Raw genomic sequence first — 23,972 nt, forward strand, 5'->3', positions numbered from 1 at the left:
ACATATTCCTGAACCATAAAATCTGGTTCATCTGTTTTGTGGCATCTTTATACTTGTAAAAGTGATCCATAAACCCCTGGCGACTCCCAGCTAGGATCTGCTGGGAGGTTCTTTGTTCTTCAAATGGGACTATAGCTTGTACAAGCTCAATGCCCCTTCTGTAACTGCTCGATTGCTCAGGTCCACTTCCCATCCCCAAATGGCAGTAATTCCTGCTGGTAATCTGATGTGCTCGTAAAAGTTCTGCAATAGTAATTTTTTTTGAGGAGGTCAAAGCAGTTCTCAAACACCTTTTGCAGAAGGAAATTAGAAGCAATTCTCTTACCTGATCACCATTTTCTTCTGGGGACAATAGCAACTGGTAAGTGAAAGGTTCCATTAAGCAAAACCCAGCTTGTCAGTCAAAACCAAGAAAGAGCTTTAGCTTTCAGGCTTTTAAGATGATTTTGACTCTCCTGTAATTTTCTGGTGACACATTACACCTGCTGTTCCCCTCTGACATCCTGCCTCTGTAAACACAATATTCAATAACTTTTTTTCCTTAAGACAATGCTTGGTGTTTGTCAGGTTTAGAGCGTAGTACGTATTTGGACTTGAACCCTACACACAGTATTTGTTACATATTTGTCTAGGCAGGGTGTAACTTAATGGTAAGAGCTTAAAAAAAGACAGCGAGATTATCAGTTGTATGCTTTTCACTGTGAGGGGGGGTGCAAGAGAGTTTCCTTCTTCTGAAGTGGGAAGATGATTCAGCTGCTATTTTGAAAAGGAGATGATACATAATTTGTCAGCCTCTGTTCTGAAGGGACAAGATTACATACAGAATAGACACCCACAGGTGTCAAGGAGGCAAGTTGAAGAGCCATTTTAAAGTCAAACATGACTGGCCTGTGCTTCTTCATATAAATGTAATATATTCGTTTGTTTCCTGTGTTCAAAACCAAGGCAAAAGAAAGAAGTATTGTATTTATGGCCAAAGTCCTTGTCTAGCCTAAGTTCTACAAGCTTTTAGCAAAGATTTGTGTCTATGTGCATCTGTTTATTTGTGAAGAGACTATTTGTTAATTTGACAGGCTTCTGCCAGCAGTACTATAGCTGCTGTTCTGTTAGCAGCAGCACCAGAGTCCTCAATAGATATGCTTTCCAGAAGCATCTTAAACTGCCTTTTTGGAAGAACATGTAGGAGGTAACAGCAATGCATTACTGCCTTTCTTTTTAAATTACACCTGCCATTAGTAGTAATTCATTTTTGACCTCTCCAGAAACCACAGACGCTAGAAGGATATGCCATTTGTGTTATTGTTTAACAAATGAATAACTGCAGAGGAGATTAGAGATGAGCACAAGGGGCCATGAGAAAGTACTTAAGATCAGGAAGGTCAGCTACTGTTCTTACTCCACACAGAAGTAAAGGACCAAGGGATATCATTAACATTTACAAAGATAGTAAATGTAACACTAAAATAAACAGCCCGTAATTCATAAACAAACCTCATCGTCATACATTATCACTAAGACTGAGCGCTTAGTGAAATTAAGACCAACATATTTAAGCAGGTAAGCATGAGGTTTAAGGTTTAAGTGTGAGGTGATATCACACATGCGATACTGAATCATGATCTAGGCACCAGAGGACAGCATATGGGGGGACAAAAAAGGATTCTTCAAAGTCACAACTCACAATTTATTTCTATTTTCTTCTAATGCACTGGGTACTGGACCCAAACTGAGAAGTAGACTAGACAAGCCATTGGTCAATGATTAACCAGCAAGGAACTTGCCTGTAAGAAAGGGCAACATCATTTATTAAAGCAAAGACAAGCTTAATGCAAGCTATTAGCCTAGATAAGAAATTAACTTTGTTGTCCTGATACGTATATTGATATTTTTTCACTGGCTTCTCTGGAGGACCAGCAACACTTTGAAAAGGGACTGAAAAGTTGATGTGCTTTGAGTTAGTTTTATTAAAGAGAAGAAAATAATACTCAACAGCAAGTGATATTAACAGCACGTTTCGAAGCTCTCTTCAAGTCTTCAGATGCTATGCACGTATTTCATAGAGGAGTTCAGGATGGCCAGTCCATTGAGCTTCCGCAGCTGAAAAATATGCCTGAAAAGACAACAGAAAGGTTGCTGGGGGAATATAAGATAACTAACAAGAAAAAAGTTTTAAGCTTCAACTGCTATGCTATACCCCATGCCCAAACTGTCAAGGATGTTTTATGCTACATTCGATAAATTCCTCCTAAAGTAGGATGAGAAACAGAGTTTCTAGATTACTATTCCCCACAAAAAGGAAAATGAAAGTTTTAAATAAAACTTGACAATTGTTCAAATAGGTGACATTTCAAATTAACGAAACTAAGAAAATAAGGTGTTTCCCTTTTATATCTCTGGAGCTTTTGCAAATCTCAGAGCAGATACTTTCTCTGTTTCTCATTTGGGACCTCCAACAGAAGCAAGGTACTTAAACTTTTGGAACCTAAGCGTTATCCCCTGCTTCCTGCAGTGGTTCAGGATGTATATTAACAAGTTGAACTCAGTTCCTCTGGAATGCAGTTCAAGATCCAGCTGACAGTTTGCACCTAGCTAGAGCTTGGCATACTCTTGGCAGGCAGCAGCAGACATTCTTTGCTGACATATATGCTTTTGTTTTGCTCTCATTATTGCTCTGACTTCCACAAACTTGTAACATCACTCCTCCTCCTTCCATTCTTCCAGCACAGGTAATATCAGAAAGCAATGCAAAATGAGCTCCCTGAAACATGGTAAGACAGACAACTAACAACACAGGAACCCTAAAAGCAGAACTGTGGAGACAGTACCACAAGTGGGAATTCTAGTTGGAAGAAGGGTGGTAGATTTCATGGAGTATTTATATAAACTAATTGACTGCCCTGTACCTGCTTACTCTATAAATAGAATCGACTTACACTGGTCAGTTTTTCAAGAATTAGCACCTAATAATAACCAGGTGGTGCAGGAGAACAACAGCCTTTTTTACAATACCTTGGTTCAGCAACACAAAGCTTCCCTAGAGCAATTGCTGCATTCTGCTGCACTGAAGTTCTTGTAGCATCACCACCAGCATGTTTCAACAAAATCATCACAACATTGGAATTCAGTAAGGATGTCGCTGCTCCAGGAACTACAAGGCACTGGCCAAGGCAGAAAGCAGCATTTCCCACAATCATTTCATTCTCTGAGTCCAAGAGCTTCAGCAGCACACTGAACCCTAGGAGAGAGACAGAGATGAATTGTACAGAATGCACACAGATTTGTAGCACTGATATTTTCTCCTGTCTTTACCTAAACTCCTAGACAGTGAGCATTGTTCTGTGTTGGGCATTTTTCTAGAAAACCTGGAGGAGCAAGGGAATTTCATAGCAAGGTTCAGGATCCAGGATGCTGTCTCAGCTTCATCTGCCTAGATGTCTTTCTCACAAAACTGAATCTAGACTCTAAAAGGTTCTCTAGCATGGAACTTGTGTTTCTGCATTTGTTTAATATTTCTCTGAAACTGAACGTGCCACCTTTGCTGCATGCAAGACCTTGCCCTAGCCTCTTACCCCACCATACTAGCAGGGCAAGCAGAGAGTAGAGCACTTACAGCGCCAAGCTAAGTGTGTTAAGACAGAAATGTTGTTGTGGAAAGAACAGCTGAAAAAAGGAACGTAGAAGAAGCTTTCTAGATATCCTTAGCTAAAATAAAGCAGCTCAGGTCATCTACTTCTGCAACCTATACTAAAGTACAGTGGCAGGGTATTGTGTCTATACTCTTGACACAGAGTTGTATAGCTCTTACTGGCATCTGTGAGCAGCAGCAACATCTCAGGCCACAGAATCTAGAAACATTTAGATAGACCGTTTGCTAAATAAAATACAGCCATGGCTTCCACAGGCATGAAGTTTCCTTGGGAGTTACATAAGTTTGCTTTGGTTTACTTTCATGGTCCCATCTGCTCTTCCAGATCACATCCCACCTTTTCTGCTGCAATAATATCTTCTGAAAAGGCAGCACTGCTCCAGACAGCAACAGCGGCTGGTGCAGAAGCTGAACTAAGCAGCCCAGCTGGAATGCAATTTAATGTCATGGGACTATAGCTTGATTCCAACAGGCTCCTAGCAACAGTGCAACGTCTGTGTTGGCAAACAGAGATGACAAAAAATAAAAAATAGCGACTTCTCACAAGATTAATACCCAGAGTTTTGGTGGAAAGAATGAGAGTGAAGTGTTACTGCTAATTTGAGGAAATTAAAGCTTCGTCTACAGATGACAGTGAAACTAATATGGGGTGTACAAAAGGAAAATGATGCTCTGAAAGGCTTTTAATGAGTGGAAATCCTTAGGGTTCAAGTTGAACTACATGAGCTGACAGTTTCTTGACAGGTTCAACCATTTAGCTAAAACTTAAGTATTCTCTGTTGTAGTTACATTAGCATTAACTGAACCTGGATTTCAAAGCAATCCAAGTAGTGTTATACCGCATGACTAGAGCAAATATACTCAAAAATACCCTAAGACAGCTGGTCTGATATTGTCACTCTGCCTCCATATCCATTTCCTTTTAATACCAGGCCAAATATCCACATGTAAAGTGAAGGAAACTATAAAAAGCCTCAACCTCTGGAAATCAGGTGTCTAAATGAAGTTTCTTAATTTAGCCACTAAGTTGGGGAAAAACAACCCAATTCAGTTCCAGTTTACAAGCACTTTTTTCAAAATTTTTTCTTTTTTTTTAAGACCATATTTCTGGCTCTGAAAAAGCGTATCAAGCCATTTTACTGGAGTAAAGCTCAGTTTCTCTAACTCAGGCTCATTATCTGATGTGCCTATTTCCATCCACACACAGAGCTAAGGCTCATTAAGCACTATTGCAGGAGTTAAAACAGCACATGACTCAGAAAACATGGCTAAAGTCTTGCAAGAGTAAAACCCAGTGTTCAGTTCTGTTCTAGAGGGGAAGAAAGTAATTGGATGATACTGAGATTACATCTCCGCATTTCATCTCTAATTAGTGAAATTGTCACTTACTTTTATCTGACTTCACTAGATCTTCTTGAGCTTGTCTATTACTTCTGGTGCAGATGGAAAGGGTCTTTATACCATAATTGGATGTGATCTGTCCTCCAGCCTAGATTTGGTTAGAGCAAAGCATACATTAACAGACATACAGTTCATACCCCAACTTTTTCAAGGTTACAGAATAGCTTAGGTACCGTGGAGATGGTTAGGTATTTCTTATGCCTAAACCCAAATACCAAATTAAGACCTTTGTAGAGTATGTATCTCAAGATGAACACATGCTGAAAATGACACAAGAAGCATCTCTTTCCTGCCAGCAACAAACATACAAAAATCTCTGGAGCCCAATTCCTTTCGAACTATTAACTCCTCTGATGCTTGCTAGTTACAAGAGCCAAGCTGAGTGCCACAACCTTTTTTTAGACTAATGTTATCTGCATCATAGCAAATCTGTAGAATTCACATCAGGCTGGGTGGATACACATTCTGCTAGATACACAGACATACAGCAAAACAGTGTCTACAGATTAACATATGCATTATTTAGGGAAAAATTGCTCCCAAGCTTGATTCAGCACTCACTGATGATCAGTGGAAAGGGCTCCAGTGCTTTTCAATGGTCCAAATTAGATCACATCAATTTTAAGCTTTAATCCCCCAGCTGGGCCTGCAGTAGTGGATTCTTGAATTTGCAGGTCTCCGCAAGCAGAGCTGTGCACAGGCACCTGGCTTGTGCGGAAACAACTGAAAAATCTGGGCTATGGACCAGACTACAGAAGGCAGTCTAGTCTCCAAACTGTCTACCTAGCTTAAAGTTAAACTTCAGAGCACTGTTACAATGGACAACACAGATGCAGACACATGTGTCCAAAGTGACTGCACAGGTCTTTCTCCTAGGGAAAGGAGGCTAAACACAGGAGCAACTATGGGTTTTTTTAAGGGCCAATACAAGCAGAAATAAAGTGAATTTTGTTAAATTAATTTACTTTCAAGAATTTGATTATTTTCTTCACCACTCCTCCTTTTACTACTTCTTCTACCGCCGAGGACGATGCTGGCAGGATGCGACTTAGCACTCCAATGGCTCTCTTAATTAGAAAACAGTGTGAGAGAAGAAAAAAAAAAAAAAGTTTATTTGTCCAGATAACTTCAAGGAGTTCTCAAATTATTTTGTTTTTGCAGAATAAACCCAAAGTAATTAAAGTGATAAAAGGAGAAATTTACAGAAATAATGAAGAACATCTTTAGGACACAGCTTTTTTATTGCTTACTGGGAACTGAACTCAGCACAGCTTCTAAAGACTTCCAAAGACGCAGTGTAGAGAGAGATGAGACCAAACTGAGATCAGGACAAATCCCCATATGTTTATTTATTGAAACAAATTCCTAGTAGAAACCAGCCGAGCACTGCTGGTATTGAGTCAAGTAAAACAGATGAGAACAATTCATATGAGTTCAGAGAGGTGAATGGACTGGGTCCACATCCGCTCCTACCCATTTGCCTTGAATAATTGTTATCTGTGGGAGTTACACACCATTAATAGGACTACAATCTCCTAGGCATGATTCACATACAAGAACTGTAAAAAGAAATGGCTGCTAAAGACCAAAGTTGTTCTTGCTTCTAGATTTTTTTTTTTTTTTTAAGAGTTTTATATTGAAAAACATCCTAAGGATGAAAAGATTTGTAAGAGCTTCTATTAAGCAGATTTTAAGAGAACATTGAGAACCTCTTGCATCAAACAACATAAAAAACTGAATAATATAAGTGGTATATTATTTCTTTACCAATAATAATTATGAATGTTTTAGGCTTCAAAGCCTAATGTACAGACTTGCACAGGCCAGCAGTTTGCACGGAAGTGTTCAGGTCAGGTCAGCTAACACAATCTTTCGTTAGTTCATAGATATCCCACTTACTGTCACAATCCTTCCATCCTTATCCCCGAGGAGAGACATGCACCTGCCACTTATGTCCACAGCAAAGCACTGAAACAACAATGTGAAAAATTCAGGGCCAGCTGATTGCTGGAAGCATTAGAGCAGAAATGGGTTAATAGGGAAAGTACTCTACAACAAAGAATCCAATGGAGATTGGGGCACACATGGCAGTAAGTTACTAACACTTCAGCACCCAGATGTAACTTAGGAAATTCTTCCCTCTTGATGGAATCCTTAGTTTTAAATAATTTTGGAATGTGCCAAGCATCTAAGAATATCCCATAATTGGAGACTGATGCCAAACAAAACATTTATACACTATGGAAAGGTACTATATGTGCTTTACACTGTATTTTTCTCATAACTGTGTGTATAAGACGGGGGAGGTGTGGAGGAGAAAATTTTGTAAACTTTTTCACTTTTTAGCTTACTTTAATTGTCAACTACCTTTAATGATAACCTTAAACACCAATAAAAAATAAAAATTAACTGAACACCAGCAAAATCCAAGGTTGGCAGCCTTTAAGTGCTTCAGCATGCTTGATGTGAAAGAGGGCTCGAAGTGCATCTAATGCAGTCAAGCTCTTTTTCCCTGTACAGTCTGCAAGGCCACAATATTCCATGGTCATTCCCTCACCTATTCTATTTGAATGTTCTGGTATGACTTCAGTTGACTTGCATCAGGCCCATCTACAGTGACAAGGGAGGAAGATGCTCTCACTGCTCAAGCAAGTCTGAATCTCTGAGGAAGTGATTATAAGAACAACACTACCAAAGAACATTCACAGATCTTGTATACCTGGATGATCGCATTTGATTCAAGCAGTAAGTTCATCATTAGGCCCAGCACTGCAAACAAACACTCCTGGTATTTGGGTGTGGTGACATCAAAGCATTCATCCTGTGTACAAAGGAGAGAAGAGTGCAATCAGTTCAGAGGTTCAGAATATGCACTTCCTCAGTCTTCTGTGTGCTTACTTACACGGTGCATCAGTGTTCCCCTGCATCAGTGTTCCCCTGATGCACCACAAACTCAGAAGGAAGAAAAAGTCCGGTGAGCACCAGAGCAAACGATGCCTTTTTTGACACAGAATCATTCTTGTGTTTGTTTCACTTTGGTATCTAAAGCTGCACACTCCGAACCTCTGATGTTTAGGCAGTTAACAAGATCCTTTCCCACCCTCTGAATTCTTTAGTTTCCGAGGACTGAGCTCATACCGAGGACTGAGCTCATACCGCATCCTTACCCTGAAAGGGCCCACTTACAATAAGGGACCACTCACTCTCCTCCACCCATCTATCAATCCACAACTTATGTGAATGGACCACTCCGAGACCTTTATCCAACTACCAGATTTGAAAGATCCCAGTCAAAGGTTCAGAGCTATTAGGGGAGGCAGAGAAACATGATCACACAAGTGCCATTTCCACAGGAGATATGGCTGAAAACACTATTCTAGGGAGCCGTCAAGTTTCTTTACCACAAGCTTTAAGCAGGCTTGCCAGCACTCTTTGCACTCGGCCATCTGCATTCGAATGACTACATCTGCACACAGATTCCCCATGATGCCAATGCAACGGGCCAGGGCTGCCTGGTTCACCAGCTTGGCAGAGGTCTGAAAACAGAAGAGTGGAATAACAAATTAAGAAGAAATGACAAGGAAACAACAAATGTGTGTTCCTATCCCTCTGGCAATGGCAAATGGGATTCCAGAATCTCTCTCGCCGGTGTTAAATCCCAACTGTCCAAAGTTTGCAAATCAATCTCCCCATGACATTTTAAAAGTCTTGGGAAAAAGTGACTCGATTCTGTGGTCCCTAACCTCAGACTGTGAGTATTTCCTACTATCACTTACTTAGGTCACAGAACAGAACAGCCTCTGCTGCAGCTGTAATTCCAGTAAGGTAAGTTAAAAAGGAGAGAGCAACAAGCAATGTAAAAATGCTGTAATTATTGCGTTGTCTTGGTGCTTGTTTGGAGAAGTGGAAGTATTTTACTTTCCAGCTATATCTGCCGTTCTGCAACAGAACTAATCTCCCCTATCGTCTTCCCTCTTCCTGAGGACAGATTTCTGTACCAACAGAATTGTAAGTAAGTTTGTAGTTTAAATAAAAGATAACCAGGAAAGGGAACTGAACCACTAAACATCTTTACATTGTGACCTAACGTCATCTCTTCACCCTGATCTCTCACATTAGAAAGAAACAGAAAAAGTCACTATCCAAGTTATAACTAGTTGGTGACAGTGGATTGAAGTCACATTCAGAAGAGCGTAACACAAAGCTGAGGGTGAAATCCTGGCCTGACAGGTTACCAGTGGGAACCTGCAACCAAGTCCAGAGTTTTCACTGAATATAAAACTAGTAACGTGCAGAAACCAAGCACTAAGTACTAGAGACTGAGAACATTTTCCTGAGGAAAACGTATGACAAAACTGGATTTCTTATGCCTACAGAACTAGAGACACAGTAACTACTATAGTTCCACCACAGAGGGGTTCTGTCTAGGAGCAGCTGGCTGTAGAACTGGAAAAAGCAGTCATAAGACGTGACACAAAAATAAACCAGAAATACAGAAACTGAGATCTCTCATACCAGCAACTGGGTGAATAAAGGTAAAACACCTGTGGAAAGCATGACACGACACTGGGTTTTGAACCTGTTGAGAGATAAAGAAAGCCATATTTGGACACTTAAAGCTTTCGGCAAAAATCACAGATAAGGGCAATACAACAGCAACATAAAGACAAGGTAAATATCAGTCAGCAATGTACCCTCACAGCAAAGAAGGCCAGCAGCCTCTATCCCTTCTCTAAAATGCTCATTTAGTGCATTTCAAAATATAAGGTTATAAAAAGGAAAGAAGGAATGTAAGTTACCTTTCCTCTTCAGTTAAATCAGACAGTATGTTCATGGCACTGCTAGCCCTGGCATCAGTGCTGTTGACAAATGTCATCAAAATCTGCAGCCATCTGTTATTAAAAAACAAAAAAAATTATGTCAGCTTTGGTTTCATTATTAAAGATCAAAATTGTATTTTAATTGCACCAACACAATTTATGATCTTAAACTCCTTTGTGCCCAGTAGGGTTTTGACCAAGCTGGATATACTAGGCCCTCCAAACATACTCAGTCCCTTAACTGCCATGAGAACAATGTTTTTGCACTAGATTCGCTTGCAATATTGTCCCTCTTTGCACAAGTACAGTGATTTTAACACATGTACCAAATTCTGTCAGCATTAGAACATTTCATCAGCATGCAAGCTTCACAGACATTTGAAGCTAAGCTGCTTTGCTGCTGGCAAACATCGTAGGGACAGACAAGCAGAATGCAACAGTCAGGACTGAGAACACCATCAGCACAGCCCAGGACTGAACAGCTTCAACAGATTGTAAAGGCCAACAAGGAACGTCAGTGTTGATGCTTGCATGGCTTAAAAGGACATGCTGAGCAAACTCAAGAGTCTTCGGAGGGGTTTAACTAAAAAGCTTTATAGTAGGAAAGAAAAACTAATCTCCTGCCTGAATAAAAAGAACGTCATACCATTCGCCTCTGAGGTTTTGGAATAGTGTGCGCTTGTGGCTGTGGGATTTGAACTGCATGCAATTCACAGGACTTCAGACTGCGAACCCATAAGCTCTGCCGAACCATCAGTACATCTGCAGACATGTGCTGGGGTTTCCACATGCTCCTTTACTGAGCTGAAATTCTCTGCCACTCTTCTCCAACTTTGTAGCACAGTAAGAGAACCTATACTCTCGTCTCTTTTTGATGATGAGCCCAACTGCCGAGAAGCTCAGTATCTGCAACTTTCCCTTCTGAACATCCTAATTCTTTTCAAGCAATCAGGCCCAGGATCTCTTTCAGAAGTTGACAGAAGATTTTTCAGGCTCCTGGTATTTCAAGCCACAGTAATATTATCTGCCTTTTTTAAGCATCCTCTCAGATGTGGCTCATTTCTTCAACCCTTCCTCCAAGGAAATGTGTCTCTGGATTAATGTTATATATAATATAGTGAAGCGTGTACAACTGTTGGAGAATCTTTTCTGTTCATCCATTACTTCAAACCATGTAGTGCAAAACAGTAAATTACAATTTCTCCTCTGCTTAACTCTAGACAGAAATAGCAGGACAATAGGATAAACGTAATAGACTGTTGTTTCTTTCTCCACTCAGTGAGTCACAGCAACACTGAATAATCATAAATACCAATTACCAAATGAGGAGAGAGTCGCAGCTTGAAACCATGAGCTATTAAGAGACAACAGTGTAAGCTCCTGATTCAGTCCTAGACAAACAAACACACACTTGCTGGTTTAAAAAAGGTAACTATGCCTCAAAATTACATGAAGAACCTCAGGAATAAGTCCTTTCTACTCAGTTTCACAGACCTCTTCAGATACAAAGTTTACTATAGTTTTCCCCATACACCTAACTTTTACTTTTGCTTAGCTGGCCTGTCCCTCAAGGACAGAAGTCTCAATGTCATTATGTTCCTTTCAGAAAGCCCGTGCCCACCTTGGTGCTAGTGGAATGAGTTCTGAACATCTATGAACCCAGGAATTAAGGAAATTTTTCTGAGGTATTGTAGTGTTTATTACTTGGTTAGGTCCTGGTGCCTGACCAGCAGGCTCCTCCCATTCGCATTCTCTGAGTAAAGAGAAATTAGTGCCAATGTCTCCTTTTGGATCTCCGATATCCCAGAAGAAAGCAGTTTTGGCAGCTGTGCATTCACATCAGGGTGAGTCAATAGAAGACGCTGATTTTCTTCTGAAAAAAGAGAAGATGTAAGAACAATGTCACACCCCATGGCATCCCCATTACTCTTATCATTTTTTTTCCTAGGTGCTGATTTAACAGCTTTATTTCATCCACTAATGTGCCATTCACTCTGATGTGTTCATCTTGCATAACACTCCTGCAGAGCAATGGTAAGGCAGAACACCCACTAATCTTCTCTCAGCTCCATTACTTCAACGCATACACTGGTGCTTGAATTTCTTCTCTCCCTAGCAACGTGCTAGCTTCTCAGGCACCAAGCGTTTCTTCACTGCTAACTACCTATAGGCAGAATATAAAACTGGAAGAATATTTTTCCCCTTACCTTGGAGCACGAATATTCTCTTGGGCATCAGCTGGCTCCTATGATATACGTGCCAGCACAGACACCGACACCAAGCATTCTGTATTTTCCTTGTGTGGCACTCTCCGACACCTTACCACCCACCACCACCCCAGACAACTTCTCATCTACGTGTTTACTGCCTAGAAACAGAGGCAAGGGCTACCTGCCCAATGACTACTGATTGTGAATGCGAAAGGAATTCAGCCTCCTCTAATGGCACTTCTATAAAACTTGGTTTTGCTGGTATAACTGCTTAAAAAGGACAAAGTGATACAAGTGATATTATCTTAAAAGCAGCAATAATAACAGTGAATTTACTTTCCACCCCTTCAGTAGATTTAAAATCCTCACAGAAATAGACTGGAAATGTCATCTCATGATGCACAGAACTGCCAGAATTGTGGTTGCTGCTAGCAGTATACCTCCAACACTTGCATTTGACCTGTAAAACTTCAGTTACAATAAGGTCTAGACCCAAGTGTTCTGGGAAAGTGATGTTCATGCCAGACAAGTTTTAGACACAGTAAGTGCCATATTAACAGTACATTAAAAATGATTAATGTTGATTACATAGTTTTACCATTCCCAGCGCAGACAGCTTGCCAAAGGAAGAGAAGAGAAACAGACAGATCCACTTCAGCCATGTTTTTTCTCTCCGCACAGAAGCCCCTAAATTAGAAACGTTAGCTCATAAAAAGAGCAAAGGACAGATCAAACAATCAGGTCTTTGGATAGGGAAATCAGCAAAGTCCCACAGAGATGAGGATCTGCCACATGAACACTTAAGCTCATAAGCTCTAAACCCAGCACATTGGTTAAACATTTTTAGGACTATCAGAGTTGTTTTCCAGAGGACCTCCCCCGAGACCAGATTTACAATCTGCTAGCTCTACTCTACCCTCAACACACACAGACCCTATACGAGCATTACACAGAACAATACAGGTGATAAATTCAGTTCTGCACTGAGATAGTTGTGAATAGCCAGGGCATAAAAAGTTCGTGCAAATTTGGAAGGGCTTTATCTCTTGTCTGTTTACAGCCAACACCCAAAATACTAATGAACCCTAAAGAAGTGTCTGTGCTGCAGTCCCACTGACAACCTTAAAAAATAGCTCTCCTGCCCTGTTCAACAAGATCATGCTGTCCTGAACAAACTTAGCTGTGCAAAATTTTCAAATTGCATCTTTTGCACATCTTACTTGTTTCCCTTATCTATCTGAACCTGACTCAAATATACATTCAGACAAGAGATCCCTCTAAAGACAAAGTTTATGAAGCAATATGGATAAATATTAGTCAGATTTGTTCCCTGATTACCAAAACGCAATATAACGGCAGCCAAGAAAATACAGCAGCAGAAGATACAGGTCCCCAGGGATGAGCCTCTTCCTTGATTACAGGATTAGAGAGTTTCACAGGTTACATTACAGAGCCATATGGCCAAATATTTACTGATGACAATTAATAGCACCAAGGAGTCTAGCCAGGTATATTTAAAGCAACTAAGTGCTTTCAGATGATCTTTTATATTAAGTTTTTTTACAAAGCTGCTCTCATCATGAGAGATAGGATAACTGTACAGGAATAGGAGACAGAAGCAGAAATTCATTAATTCTATTCACTGCATCTGAGAGAGCACTGTTTGTCACATATAAGTCAGTCCATTCAGACATTAAAATCTGTTATTACATTATCTTTTGATCATTCCATCTGCATTTCAAGAGGCGATTGTGTTTCTTGAAAACAATATTTTCATTTCCTCATGCTCTAACACCCCACTGTTTTCCTTTGGAGAGCTCTTACCGTCTTACAATCTCGTTGTCTTTGAGGATACTGAATCCATTGTTTGTTCTAAATAAAGTTTGCCCAGTGCCTGAAAAATTCAGAGATAAACAAATCAGCTAAATGATCCATCTGGCCAATGTATCATTCTGAAGGCAGACTCCTGCTCTTCTATAACACAGTGTTAAAAGAAAAGGTCGCTGGATCAACAGCTTTGGGGAAAGAACATTGCTAAAAGGGGGGAAAAACTCCAAGAATGCTACTGGAAGTAGAAGCAGCTTTGAAACTGCTTCTTCTAATTCACGCCTGGTGCTGTAAAGAACAATTGACTTCAAGTTAAAGGCTTTTTAGGAAGACTGAAACATGAGACTGGCTTTGCAAATCAATACGCTTTAACAGAGAATTACAAATATTTCTAAACAAATGAAACAGCTCTTCAGGGACCCAAATACCGTAAGAAGTCTTAACAGCTCAGCTACAACATCAGTCTAGTTCTAAAAAATATATGTAAATAGCTACTGGCCATAAATTTTGAAATATCAAACATCGCTGGTTTTATGTTTTATATATAGGAATAGTTTTTCCGTTCCTTTAAAAACTACTCCACTTGTATTCATCTACTTGGATTACCGCTCCAATGATCAACAAGCTTTGCATCTAATACTTACAACCTTTCACAGCTTCTGTCAAAAGTCTGATCCCTCCTGTATAGTAGAGGATATTCTGGTCAGGCCTATCAAGTTTCTGCAGCAGTTCTTTTATGGACAGAGCGTCAGGCTTTCCAGACTGAGCTTCCTTCATTGCTCTCTCTTCATCTTTCATTCTTTTTTCCTCCAAGTTTACCTCATTCATACAATCTTGGAAATCAAAAGAAAACAAAGCACAGCAGTTAAATGTTTTGATATGATCAAGTTCCAAGTAAAAAATGAAGTTGACTCCATGACAGAGTGAGCACTGCCTTCTACGTATAGAATGACCCACGGGTCTGGTGAGTGAAACAGAGCTTAAAGAAGAAACAAATCAGAAGCAAAAGCTGCATGAAGAGAGTCCATCAAAAGTTCTGAAGAGTACAGTGGTTTCAATTAGGTTCCATCTTGATCAGAAAACAAGGGGTGACAGTGTAAAAACTTCTATTTCTTACCTTTAAATAGGCTTTTCTTTTGGGGATCAATTTGTAAGATCTTGTCATAACACTGCCTGGACTTAACAGAGAAAAGAAAATCGCTCTCAATTTAAGATAAAAATGGGAAGATGATAAACAATTATATCCTATCCTAGATGATAAAAATTATATCCTGATAAAAATTATATCATAGTTAGAGTCATCCTGTTTAAGCTCAAAAGTTCTTGGGCCGCAGTACTTAAGTGTGAAAAATAAAATTTATGGAGATACACTTTTAATTATGCAAGTTTTGACTTGTGTAAGTTGAATATTAGTCCCTACATCTGCCTGCTATTTCAAATTAAAAGGAAAATTTCAAGTACAAACCTAGGAATGTACTAGTAGAAACAAAAAAGCAAACTTCCAGTGAAAAAAACAGAAAATTAGGCATAGCATTAAAACTGCAGGAACTGTAACTATCAGCAGGGATCAGGCATGTGCATCTTCTATCTTTATCTTCTATTTGTGCATCTTGAGCATATGCTCGGAATTAAAATGATCACCAAGCTTGCAATAGGGAAGAATCTTCTTGACAGATCAAGCTGCCAAGAACCCCTCAAGGTGGATTTCACGTAGACTTGTATTGTCCATGCTCTACCATTATTTCTAATGAAGTCGCTTCTGGCAGGATCAGAAATACTTTTGAGTTTGCCTGCTCTCCTCTTCTGGCTCTTTGTTATTTTTGAAATTGAAGGGTCAGGGTTGTACCAAAATATCTGGCAGTCTATTTCAAGCTTAAGTATTTGTTCATAGGATGTTCCATTATTTTAACAGTATTTATGCTTCCATTAGGTTTTCACACAGAAAACGCAGAATTAAATCTTTTGTTTGACATTCACTTCACTAGGATCTTGGGGAAAAAGTGACATAACTCTCACTAACATCTTTCATCTTAACAGTTCACTTAACTTGAAATACGTAGAGATTTTTCTCATCCACAGGTGACGTGCAATCATTTCTTAGTTATATGCAGCAACAGTTTAGTAACACCCGCTGCACAGAGCAATTTAGGATAAAAAAAGTGAAATACATTTTACTCAATTGTCTCTTTGGGGGAAAGGTGGTCACTGCTGGCAGACTGCAATCACCAGAGTCTGCGGTACCTGACAAGGACACTCCTTCATTCTGATCCTTACCTGAGCTGAAATATGGCACTTCCAGCACTACCACTTCCCTGAGTGCACATTGCTAACATCAGTCTTGAAGCACTTCAACAGAAGTGCCAAACATGGGATTTTCTGAGCATATACATGATCCTTGCAAACCCCCCAAACACTCACCAGTCTAGACTCAAGCCTCACCACACCGGAGTAAAGCTTGCTGTCTTGGTGTCTGACAGGCAAGCGGTGACAAATTCCCACCAGATAAACCATGTATACTGAAGAGAAAGATTCCCTCATTCTTTTGAGGCTGATTAGAGTACAAACTGACACAGCTACATAGAAGTGTCCTCCTACGATTTGTGTGTACCAAAGTAAAGGATACAGGGTATTTTACCAAGATGTGGAAAGGAGTCTTGATTTTAGAATTATTAGTCTTTGGAAAGCACAGAAAATTCCTCTCAAGTCTAAAGGCTCAACATACTTTCATTTGTCCGATTCTTAAGATCGCAAATTTCTCCCTCTCACACACAGCATCCCATCAAAAGCAGAACAAAACACGGTCCCCATGGCCACAAGATTTAGTCAACTTACCTCACTGTAGTGCTTAAGTGCCAGGTGAGCTTTCCCCATTAGAAAATAGGCTTTAATGTATTTTTCATTGCACTGTATTAAAAAAGGAATTATTCATTATGTGTTTAGAAATTTTAACCTTTTAGTATTTTTTTTCAGCCTTCCGATTAATAGCTATAGCTGCCCAAAATAACTGTAAGCACAGAAGAGGGTATTTGTACCATCTACTAGAGGCTTCTAAAGTTTATATGCTGAATCACTGCCTCCAGGTACCAACTTTCCTTCCCTATGCAAGGAACATAGGCTTTGGTCTGGTTAAAGGTGGAGAATAGCTGGTGCTAATATCCTTCCCAGAAAACTGCACTTCAGGCAATACAAGCAGACTCGCATGTAATTAGGTAATGTTAAGGCCTGCATCAACAGGTCTATAATCACAGAACTTCTGTAACAACAGAATTTCCCTATGTCTTTTGATAAGTTCTGCCAGGAATGAAATAAGTACTAATTTTCATTTACTGTGCACAAAAAAACTGAGGCAACATCTACCTCAACACTAACCGATTAGGTGATCTTTTCCAGTTCAAATATGTGTCAAAAATATTGATTCCTTGGAATTATGCTGCCAATATTATTATTAATCTGTTAATTGTTTTGTAGTCATGGGCATCACTGATGTAACACAACTGAATTTGGATTCAGCTCTTTGGCATTTTATAACACCTTTACCTTTCCCACCAGATCTGATCTTTGTGAGCTTAAAGAGTCCCTTTTCCCTTTTTAGAAGGACAAGCAAGATATTGTGTGCCAATGTGTGCAGTTGATAGCTTATTATCACTTATAACAAACTTTTTAATTAAAAGCTCTTAAGAGCTCAAAAAACTTCTGCACACAGGCAGCACTGAAATATAAACTGCTTTATACAAGTTAACTCAGAATGCAGGAATCAGTGCAACACCACCACATTCTTTCATTTCCATTAGCAAGTTGTCTCCATGTCATCAGTTACACACAAACCCGCCTTCCAGGAGCACTTGACCTGATCGTGAAAGACAGAATCCTGAAGTTACCTTTAATGCCCATTCACAGTCACCAACGGCTTTTTCATACTCATGCAACTTCAGGTAGGCCTGAAATAAAACCAAGAGAGTCCAGGCAGAAGAATTAGAACACTTCAAACAACTTCCACTAACTATTGTACAAACATTAGCTATTTAAAAAAAAAATAAAAAATTAGACTGTTGATTTGCCTAGCCATTGATTTTGCAGGACAATTACCAGCTGTTTCTTAACTTGTCTTCCATCTCCTTGAAGTTCGTAATTTAGAATACATTTAATAAACCAAAATTCAGTACACATATATGGATTACACAAGGCAAGTAGAGAATGCAAAGCAAACATTAACATTCTATAGTTATAAAAGTGATCCCTAAAAAAAAAATAAAAAAAAATAAAAAAATCAGTGCATCTAAATAAATCAATGAACTAGAAAGATTTTTTTCCACTTATTCTGGAGGAACAGGGGTTCACCTGTGCCACGTCCAAGAGGGAGGAGACATGAACACTCCCTCAGGACTAGCCACAGCAGAATTAAAATGTCGGAGGGATTCAGACACATCGATCAAGAGGGAAGAATTTACACCTCTGTATGGGCTCACCTGGCTAACCCAGTTTCAGAGCACAAAGGCGGAGCACAAAGGCGAGATGCAGGGATTTGTGATTTCACTCAGCTTTGTCTCACCTTGACAGATCCTTATCTATGCAGAGATGACTTGGGGAGAGCTGCGGAAAGGGCTCAGCCCAGCATTGCCTGAACACCGAGGAAACCCAAATGGAGCCACGAATGATCCCTTAACAAACCAAATGCCCTGAATACCATTCCACCACTGTTCAGTAACTTTGTGTGCTAGACATCACTAAATTAGCCATACAGACTAAGGAGCCATCAAGGCACCAGAGAGAAACATTCGTGCATAATCCTGCCCCCACCCATCAAATCAGGGAATAAAACCCATAAGGTTTGGGCAGAAAGTGGGGACCTTTTTCCAGCAATACAGCCGGCCTGTAGGATATTCCTTCCCCCTTGTCCAGGAGACTGTACAAGGTAACTTCCCAGGGATTAAGAAGCCTTCCCTGAGAGAGAGGATAAGTGATTAAGAAACATATGTATGGTATTTGGCATGCTTTAAGGTCGTGATTAGTGCACTCTTTTAAGGTACTAATATCTAGCGCGCTTCTGGTTTGTGTTAGTACTTTCTGGAAATCACTTGTAGGTTGTAATAGTGTATTTAATTGAATAGTGCATTCCTCCATGGTATCCGTAAAAACCTGCAATAGTGGCGTATGGGACCTGTGAGTGAAGTTCAAATAAATTGTTAATTTGAACCTTCCAGTGAAGTCCCTTTCCTTCCGTCACAACCTCTAGTGATCTTCTTTGTGCAACTCTTTCATTAAGTTTGTAAAAGATTAAAACCTTCGGTCTTCACTGTTTTGCCGTTAACTTCTAGCCACAGTAAAAATTTACTGTTGATAATACGGCAGCAAAGCAGACCTCATTAATTCCTGGTAGTGGAGGATGGCCAGGAAAAATTGTTTGCTTCCTTTTTTAAGCCTCTCTGTAATGCAATATATATCACCTTTTATGGAAGTCACTTAGATAACAGAACAATCCTTTTTGGATCCTATCCTGGCAAAGCAACACTAAAAGCAGTATAGTGATAGCTCATTTCCACATGCTGACCTGTGCTCTGTTTGTGTAAAGTTCCTGCTTATCTTTCAGTTTTTCCAGACCTTCAGTGTATCTCTGAACGGCTATGACATAGTCTCCCTTCCTGAAGGCATCGTTTCCCTTCTCTTTCAGGGCTGCAAAACAACAGACATGCATTCAAAATAGCATTTGTTTTTTATTTCCCCAAATGATGACTGAGGAAACGGAGGCCATATTCTCCTGTTGGAATAATCATCAAAATTCCAGTCCAGCTCCGCTGCAGCTGTCTTCATTAGCCATTATTTGCAAGGGACTTCTGAGCTATTTAGCGCGCATGATCCCCATGCCTCTTTCAGAGGGAAAACTGAGTGTTTGTCTTTGCCCAGCCCAGTTCTGAAATACTCCAACTTGCTCCCTCCATCCCAAACGCTTATCATAAAGAGGATAGTATGGAGAAGAACACATTGCAACAACTCTGTGAAGTATATAATCCCGTTATGTCTACCTAATCAATGCTGTGGACAAGATCGTTGGTCTCAGACAACCAAAGCACTGTCTCAGTGTGCATAAGAATAGCAATAACGGAGTGAATCGATAGCCTCTTAAATCAGCCCAGTTCCTGCTAAGTAGTTTTTGAAGGCATTAGCTAGAAAAGCCTTTAGCAATTACCATTTGCTAAGTGTTCATTTCTCTTCCTTCGTTTAGCTCGTTCTTTTGCATCCTTTTCCAAAATTGCCAGAAAGCCATCTTTGAGCCAGGAGGGTTGGTGGTATTTTAGTTTAAAGAGGGGGGGGAAAAAAAAAAAAAAGAGGAAGCTTCATTAAAATCAATCTACAGATGAGAAAAAAAGTAATTTCTAAGGTATTTCTGAGTCATTTCTCTACAGAGAAAATATTAAGGGAACATTTCAACAATTAAACTGGAACATGAATGACAAGCTGTTACACATAAAGACCATGCTACCATTCAGGATTTGCATACTTGGCTGAACTATCTCATCTCTAGAGATAAACTTGTTCCCTTTTAAATTCAGAATACTAACTTTTTAGATGAGAGGCCAGAATATAAACCCACAAGCTTCCTACCTATGAACAAGTACAGCGCTACTGGTGGGATCCTCGAGTGTGTTCCTAGATCTGACTGAATTTTGAGTAGTCACTAGAAAAGTTAGCTTTGACTTTGGCAGGAAGGGAATTAGGTCTTGCACAAAATAACAGCAATCCTTCCTCCATCTCTGCTAAAACAGATTGAAGAGATGCTAAATACTAGAGGGAGCACTGTCCTACCTGCGTTCACTGCCTCTGCATTTGCCATGTCCTAAAAAAGAGAAACACAGCACATGCATGTACACATACAGACATTTTAGTAAAACCCACAGCAGCAAAGGAACACTTGGTGAAGTTGTTCAGTGCTACAGGGTGTCTGAGATATCCAGATTGATGCATACTGGGAATATCAAATTGACACTTAAACAGAGGATGGTAAGGACTTAATAATTTTTGACATTACTGGAAAGCTTCCATTTGTATCTTTAACGAGGCAAGTCAGTGAAATCCAGACCGGACTGCAGGAATCAAAGCCTAACGAAATTGATGAAGGGATTCTTGTGTCTTCAACTAGTTTTGCTCCTGAAGCGCAGGTAAAAGCTGCAAGCTATGGCACCTCAGTGTTTGCATCCAACTTCGATAAATCCATTCGAAGTATTCTGTGCTATTAGCAGTCTTAAGAGAAAGACAACATGACATCAAGTACCTCCCAATAAAATAACTAGCGAAAAAAATAGTCGCATTCAGAACATACTTGTAAGTATGGTTCAAAATTTTTTTCTCCTGGGCAAGGAATGCAAATTAGTGTTATTTAAAAGACCCAAACTGCATACAGCTCTAACTTCAAAGGGAAAAAACCTCTTACAGAAGCTCGTGTGTTGATGACTGTTCTGTTCACCGTAGTCTTGCTTTCCTCCTCCTTTCCAGTTTGTTGATCATGGAGCCTTTTCTCTGTTTCAGCAATGGTTTTCTCCCTGACGGCCGGGTCTGTGGAGTTCAAGCCTTGCACTAAGTTGGCTAAAAAGGGGATGAAAAAAAAAGAGATGCACAGACTCGACTCTAAGTGATCCTGGAGGGAGCAGTTGTGCCTCTGATGACAAATGCTTTTGAAGGCACTGGTGGCCAGGACGGCCTTTATAAAGGGAAGCGTTTACACATACAACCTCCTCTCACTTCCAAGAGGCACCGGCAGCCTCTGCCTTAGACAAACCCCCGCGTTTAGAAACCGCCTCTCGGCGCCCGCGGAGCCTCACGACACCCGAGCTCAGGGGGAGCCTCCGCATAGCACAGACTGGGAACGGCGGGGCGGGAATTTTCCTCTTTCCCGTTCCTTCTCCGCCTCCCTTTCACCCTCTTCTTCCCGTCCCTACTTCCCCACCCGAAGAGGACGGGGGTGTCCGTCCGCCCCGGCCCCTCGGCCTCCCCGCGGGCGGCACCGCCCCACGCCCGGCCGGGGGCGGCCAGCTCCGCCGCGGCCCCGCGGCACGCTTACTGATGTCGTCCACACGGCGGAGGAACCGCTGGAAGGCCTCCTCCTGCTCCCCGTCAGCCAGCATGGCCGGGCCGGGCCGCGCAGCGCCGCCGGAGCCGGAGGGACCGGAAGATACGCAGCGGCCGCGCCGTTGCCGTGGCGCCGCGCCCGCCGGCCACGCTCTTGCCGCAGCGTCAGCGGGAGGGGCGCTTGGGGCGTGGTTATGCAAAGGAAGGGGCGGTGCCTCGCCGACCGCCATTTCGCGGCGAGCCGGCAGGCGCCGCCCTGCGGAGGCGGACCCCGCGCCCGCCCCGGCCCCAAGCGCCGCCGGGCGCAGCCCCGGTCCCCGCGCGCTGTCTGCGGTGCCGCCGCCGGGGTACAGCCGCCTCCGCCCGCCCCGCGTCTGGGCTTCCTCTCCCTCCGGCGTGACCCACGGCATTGCGAGGGGCGGGAGCAGCCGCGAGCACCGGTGGGAGCTGACCCCGCCCGCCACCGGCGCTGGGCTGTCCGCGCCTGCCGCGGCGGGAGCAGCGAGGGGTCCCCATTCCCTCCTCCTCGCTCCCCAGGTTTCTTCTGGGTGCTGTGCTGCCGTGGGGAAGAGTACGCTCGTACGTTTGCAACGTATGGCAGAGCGCTGAGCAGGTGGCTTCCTTCCTTCCTGCCGGGCACCAGCCCCTCGATGGCAGTAGCGCCCACACTTCCACCGCCGCGGGGCGGGTCCGGGCGGGGCGGAGGGGGCCCCTCTGCCAACGGCCCTCGCGGTGCGCCGCGGGGAAGTACCCACAGCACAGCAGAGAGGCTCCTAGTCCAGAACGGGTACAGGGCCGCTATCTTCATCCCGCCTTTCCCCGCTTAATTCCTGGCTTGAACCTCAGAGGAATGCCTCACCGATCGCTGATGCTCCTTTTCCCGCTGCTGAGCAGGTCAGCCTTTGCCTTGCAGCCTGGAGGTATGCGATCTGCTGCCGCTCCCCCCGCTTGTTGTTTTATCAAAACACACACCTGGGGTTGGTCTGGCAGAGCGAAGAGGCAAGCTGCCCCGCTGGCAGCTATCAGCAGAGGCACAGGCATCTCATTTCTCCAAGAGGCGTTTAAGATCCTTTTGGTCTAGCTTTTTTAATCCCCAAAGTCATCTTCTGTTCATACCCAGGGCACAGGAATGGGATAGCATGGGCAAAGAATCAGTGAAAGGGACCTCTTTGGTTAATATAAAGCTGAACGCAAGTTTAGCAGACCTACCAACTAGGAGAGGGATCCTGAAGAAAGCAACATGAACACTCATCCACAACCAATGCCCTCCAGCTCCCATTGCCCCGATTTTTATACCACACGTGGATTTCTTTTTAAGATACCCTTTAAAGACTGGGGCTTTCTCCGTCTTTGATTGGGAAGGAGAGAGACTGGAGTCAGCTGAGGGTTAAACTCTCATTCAAAATGGGCACTTCTTCCCCCCCAGTTAACGGGATCAGAGGGGCCCAGCAGCGTCTGAGAAGTGGCCACTTGACAGCGATGATTTCGGTATCCTCTGTGCTATCAGACAAAGAGGGGTGTCCCTGGGGGGGTGCTCAGGCCAGTAGGTTGCAGGGTCTGGGGGGTCTGGGGCCCAGGGAGGCTTCACGCCACTCCCGGGCGCCAGCACAGCCCTTCCCGGGCTGGCACATGCCGCCTGTCACCAGTGAGACAGCCAGAGGGTGGCACCATCCGCCAGTACAAAAAGCAGCTGGCCAGCTGGGAGCAAAGCTGTGATTTCAGGCCTTTTCCTGCTTTGTCCCCAAATGTTCCTGCATGTGTCCCCAAATCAGCCTCCACGCTCCCGCCAGCCAGGCTTGTGCACTGCGTGTGCTGCCAAATCCAGCTGTGCTGTGGATGCGCGATCTGTCCGGGTGGATGAAGCTGCAGGAAAGGAAACACGGGGTCTGGCTGGTCTTCAGCAGCACATGCAATGGCCCAGAGACACGTTTCTCAACCTTTTCAGGCTCTGAGAACCAGCTGCCCTTGCAAGAGAATCCTAGCCCTCCTTTACACCATGTGGCCCTG

At 42.2% G+C, this 23,972-nt stretch overlaps 1 protein-coding gene across 3 annotated transcripts; it reads right to left on the reverse strand.

The window, feature by feature from the left end:
• Positions 1–1,944: 1,944 nt before the first annotated feature.
• TTC12 (tetratricopeptide repeat domain 12) lies at positions 1,945–22,032 on the reverse strand. Of its 3 annotated transcripts, none has more exons than XM_059829660.1 (21): positions 21,958–22,032; positions 21,331–21,482; positions 20,706–20,736; positions 20,089–20,166; positions 19,453–19,574; positions 17,783–17,842; positions 16,737–16,808; positions 15,022–15,082; positions 14,552–14,737; positions 13,902–13,971; positions 12,676–12,764; positions 11,572–11,740; positions 9,847–9,939; positions 9,563–9,626; positions 8,449–8,583; positions 7,767–7,868; positions 6,947–7,015; positions 6,013–6,114; positions 5,036–5,135; positions 3,010–3,235; positions 1,945–2,110 (listed from the first exon to the last, which is right to left on the reverse strand). In XM_059829660.1, the coding sequence occupies exons 1-21, from the start codon at positions 22,019–22,021 to the stop codon at positions 2,035–2,037; spliced, it is 2,121 nt and encodes a 706-aa protein (XP_059685643.1). In that variant the 5' UTR covers positions 22,022–22,032; the 3' UTR covers positions 1,945–2,034. The 3 variants fall into 3 exon arrangements, with proteins under 3 accessions (XP_059685643.1, XP_059685642.1, XP_059685644.1); XM_059829659.1 differs by having other exon boundaries at positions 14,549–14,737; XM_059829661.1 differs by lacking the exons at positions 19,453–19,574; positions 20,089–20,166; positions 20,706–20,736 and having other exon boundaries at positions 14,549–14,737.
• Positions 22,033–23,972: the final 1,940 nt, after the last annotated feature.

The sequence above is a fragment of the Gavia stellata genome, chromosome 26 (genome assembly GCF_030936135.1).
Source record: "Gavia stellata isolate bGavSte3 chromosome 26, bGavSte3.hap2, whole genome shotgun sequence".
Taxonomy (NCBI): domain Eukaryota; kingdom Metazoa; phylum Chordata; class Aves; order Gaviiformes; family Gaviidae; genus Gavia; species Gavia stellata.

Bases quoted from the DNA above. Each gene is read 5' to 3' on its own strand.
- TTC12 (XM_059829659.1), bottom strand. From the start codon at position 22,021: ATGCTGGCTGACGGGGAGCAGGAGGAGGCCTTCCAGCGGTTCCTCCGC. The intron at 11,741-12,675 runs GTAAAACTATGT...CTCTTTTTTCAG, and splicing joins AGCTGTCTGCGCTGGGAATG to AAGAAAATCAGCGTCTTCTA. The intron at 9,627-9,846 runs GTAACTTACATT...ATCTCTCAACAG, and splicing joins GATTTAACTGAAGAGGAAAG to GTTCAAAACCCAGTGTCGTG.